The sequence below is a fragment of the Hydra vulgaris genome, chromosome 05 (assembly GCF_038396675.1).
Source record: "Hydra vulgaris chromosome 05, alternate assembly HydraT2T_AEP".
In the NCBI taxonomy this organism is placed as follows: domain Eukaryota; kingdom Metazoa; phylum Cnidaria; class Hydrozoa; order Anthoathecata; family Hydridae; genus Hydra; species Hydra vulgaris.
Genome location: NC_088924.1, coordinates 18,518,611 through 18,522,670, shown reverse-complemented (window position 1 = coordinate 18,522,670; position 4,060 = coordinate 18,518,611). Strand labels below are relative to the sequence as shown.

At 25.8% G+C, this 4,060-nt stretch overlaps 1 protein-coding gene across 3 annotated transcripts; it reads left to right on the top strand.

Moving 5' to 3' along the window:
• Positions 1-254: 254 nt before the first annotated feature.
• On the top strand, positions 255-3,768 carry LOC136080653 (uncharacterized). Of its 3 annotated transcripts, XR_010638578.1 has the most exons (5): positions 448-1,378; positions 1,453-2,322; positions 2,444-2,643; positions 2,947-3,135; positions 3,291-3,768. XR_010638578.1 is itself a non-coding variant. In XM_065797582.1 (4 exons), exons 2-4 carry the CDS (start codon positions 2,312-2,314, stop codon positions 3,757-3,759), a joined length of 669 nt encoding a protein of 222 aa, XP_065653654.1. In that variant the 5' UTR covers positions 255-1,378; positions 1,453-2,311; the 3' UTR covers positions 3,760-3,768. The 3 variants fall into 3 exon arrangements, 2 of the variants coding, with proteins under 2 accessions (XP_065653654.1, XP_065653655.1); XM_065797582.1 differs by lacking the exon at positions 2,444-2,643 and having other exon boundaries at positions 255-1,378; XM_065797583.1 differs by lacking the exons at positions 448-1,378; positions 1,453-2,322 and having other exon boundaries at positions 2,508-2,643.
• The last annotated feature ends 292 nt before the right edge of the window (positions 3,769-4,060 follow it).

Here is a 4,060-nt window from a genome sequence, read left to right as displayed (position 1 = left end):
AGTTAGTGGAAGTGCAATTCCGATTTTTTGCACTTTTTTTTCGGTTCTGTTTACTAAAAAAAAATTAACTCAATGGTTTTTTATTTTTTTTTAAATTTGGTTTTTTGTTTTATTTTCTGTAACTATTAGTCTACGTTGTAGTTTAAAAAAGAATGTCAATATCATATTTTTACTTTGAATTATAGAACATTAAAGTTGTGTATCCGTTCAGGATATTTCTTGTATCCGTTCGGGATATTTTATTTTCATGCTTTATATTTGATGGTATGTCAGAACATATTGTGCGATTTCTATCCGAAAAAAATAATTTAAACTCCTTAACTTAAGATAAAATCAAAATATTTTTAAGAATAACATTACTAAGCTCTTATATTTATAATTTATCATTACATTCATATTATTGTATTTTTTATTTTAAAAAAATTATTTTTGTCATATGTCTGTTCTGTGTTATACATCGTTGTAAGCGAGAAATGTTTTGAATATAAAATAAAAAATAATTACTGTAATAAAAAAAAAGGTTCTTTTGAGCTCTTGGTTTTAAAATTATTTCGCTATTGAATGGAATGGAATGGATCGGAATATTAAACTTTGGTAAAAGAGTTGATTGTAATGCATGGAATACAGTTGCATTTAATAAGTATTCAGCAAAAAGAAAGTTTGTTTCGAATTCAGGAGAAGAATCATTTATAATTTTAAATGTTATCAAATCTTTAAATGGAAAACCTTTATATGAAGGAATAATTATGCGTGATAATAATATACAAAAAAGATATATCTGCACTAATCCAACATCAATATATCGTAAAGTTATCAATATATCGTAAAGATTGTGCTCATGGTTAGGTATTGTAAGTTATGGTACTGCAATAAATTGTGACAGTTTGTTGTACATAAAAACAATTGGATCAGTTAAATGTCGTATTTAACCAGGGTATGAAGCACAAAGGTTATTAAAGCTAAATGATGTTAATGTGGTTATAACAATGAAGATTGAGAAATCAGATAATGGTCCTGTTTACCAAATTGTTGTTTCTGACTTATTAATTGATTGCAAGTCATTACATTCCTCTTCGGTTGTTAAAGATGCTTTTAGCAAATTAAACTACATTAGTTCTAAAAACTGGTCTGGTTTTCAGTTTTTTGGCTTGGATAGAAGTGAAGTAATCAATATGACATCTTGTCCAATAATAAAATTTCAAACACCATCTTTTGATAACATCAAACAAAACAACAACAGTGTAATAGTTGATTTACTGAATATAAGAAAACGTGGTGCTGGAAAAACTAGTTCTCTTCTTAGTAAAAAAGCTATAAAATCTCAGAATAAGACAATTCATTCATTAGTAGAGTTAGCAAGCGATTGGTGATGTAAAAAGTAAGTAGTTCTAATGTTCCATATTTTATTTTAATTAATTTATTGAATCTATAAGATTTAAATCACTTTTTTAGGTTTTGTGAGTTACATAATGAATGAGTGCCCAGAAATTGTTGAAGAAGTTATAGACGAAAACACTGATTTCTTAGTTCATATTGTTGAAAGGCTTAGGTTTGTAACATCTGTTAAAAATCTTGATTGTCATCAAACTGCTTCAATAATGATGGATAAAATTGAAATTTCACAAAGATCTTATAAAGTTTTAAAAGGTATTCTAAAGAAAAATAATGTAAACATTCCTACATATGACAACCTTAGAAAATACTGCCTTAATATAGATGTAGGCCTAATTCAACATGTTCATAATGATGCTAGCGTTGACTGTGAGTGTTTTGGGTGCTCTTGTAATATTGAAGATTAATAGCAAAACTTTAATTCTGCGTGATACTGGAGATAATTTTTGTGCTGCTGGTCGTTATCCAACTCAGCAAACTTCTTTTGCTATATTGAATTTAACTCCTATGATTAACAGCCCATACAGACAATATATAAAAACTCTTTGGCGTGGTAATAAAAGTCATGAGAATATTGAGTTACATGTGCAAAAAGTATACACAGATTTGACAAATCTAGTTAAAAATGGATTAACAGTGTGTCTTAATGGAAGTAAAACTGAACACTTTAATGTGATTTTATTTCTAGTTGCAGATCTTAGTTTTATTAAAGAAGTTATTGGTAAATGCTCCAGTATCCAAACATATGGTTGCAATCATTGCAAGTTGCCAATTTATGACTGGGCCGCCATAAATAAAAAGATTGGTCCTATTCAATTGGTTGTTGATATGCAAGAGCGGGGGGACCATGCAAGGATTGAACTAGGGCTTAGGCCAAGCAAAGATTTAGCACAATATAAGAAGTTTACTACTGACAATTATGGACAATGGGTAAATATTTTTTGTTCTTTTTGTTTTATGTTAATAACAACAATATTATAGTTAAAACTTAGGTACTTCTGAAACATGAAAATTAAAAAAAAATGTGCTAAAACATTATTTATTATTTAAGGGAACAGTGTTAAATAAAGGATTGATTATTGATTTCATGCCACCATGTGGCTTGCATTTAATTTTGGCACACCATAGATATCTTTGGAAATTTTTATTTGATGTAATAAATAAGCGTTCACAAGAAAACCTTTTGTCTGACGCATTAAGTAAGATTGGGTGTTCATATTTAGCATTTTAACTTGATTGTTATTTTAAAAGGTAAGTATATCATTATTGATTTTTGTGTGATATAATGTGTATATTTTATTTTTAGTTTTTGTTTTATAATTTATTTTAAATTTGAGTATAAAAATTAGAAAATATTTTGTTAATTGTAAACAGGTCCACTGATAAGTGGGAGTCTTAAGAAGCGCTACATGTTTTCTTGTTTTACCCATGATGAAATTCAGCACAACATACTATATAAATATGTTATTTAATTATAGAATTTTAAGTGTATGTAATAAATAATAATTAGTTTTCATAACCATTAAATCTAATACTGCACATAACTATTTTTAGCAAAAAGAAACATTATGATGGAACAGAGAATTTGAGAATGATTGGAAATGATTGCAAGATCTTAGAAGCAAATATAGATACTTTCCTTACTGTTTTTGTTGAGAATAAAGGTGTTTCATGGCAGTCTCAAAAAAGTCTAAAATTAAGACATATCCTTCAACTTTACAATGCATGGGCTGATTTGGCTCAGTACATTTTTTACTTTTATTATTTTAATTTTATAGTTATTAGTAATAAGTAACTTTTAAGTAAATTGATTAAGCTGGAAATAATATTCTATAGTTATTGAAAAATATTATTTTCTTATATACATATACTAACATGCAATGTATCAAATTTTGTAGGGATATTCGTTCCGTTCACCATGATCCTGATCATATAAAATCCTTCAATTTTCGAGCAGAGGCATATTTTCAACTATTTCTACATAATACTGGTACAAATAAAATTTCAAAAATGCCATATATGCATTATTTAAGAAATCATCTTGGTATATTAATGGAAACATATTCCAAGTTATTTAATTGGGGGTATGGATACTTTAATGCAAATGGAGGAGAACACTTAAATAAGCAAATAAAGTATTATGAGATTTCACATACCAATTTAAGCAAAAATCGATTCTATACAATTATTCATTTGATGAGATGCAAGCAATTTTGTTTTACAGAAAATATTCTTCCATCTTCAAAGGTTATTACATGTTCAAAATGTCACCAGGAAGGACACAATAAGAAAAACAAAATTTGTCCCTTACATGAAAGTCATCCTGAAATTGTATTTGAAAATAGTGAAAATGAAGATGAAGATTGAAATGAATAACTTTATTTTTGCTACATATGTCATTATGTAATAAATAATAATTTTATATATATATATATATATATATATATATATATATATATATATATATATATCTATATATATATATATAAATATATATATATATCTATATATATATATATAAATATATATATATATCTATATTTATATATATCTATATATATATATATCTAGATATATATATATATATGTTTATATATATATATATGTATATATATATATATATATATATATATATATATATATATTTACATATATTTATATATATACA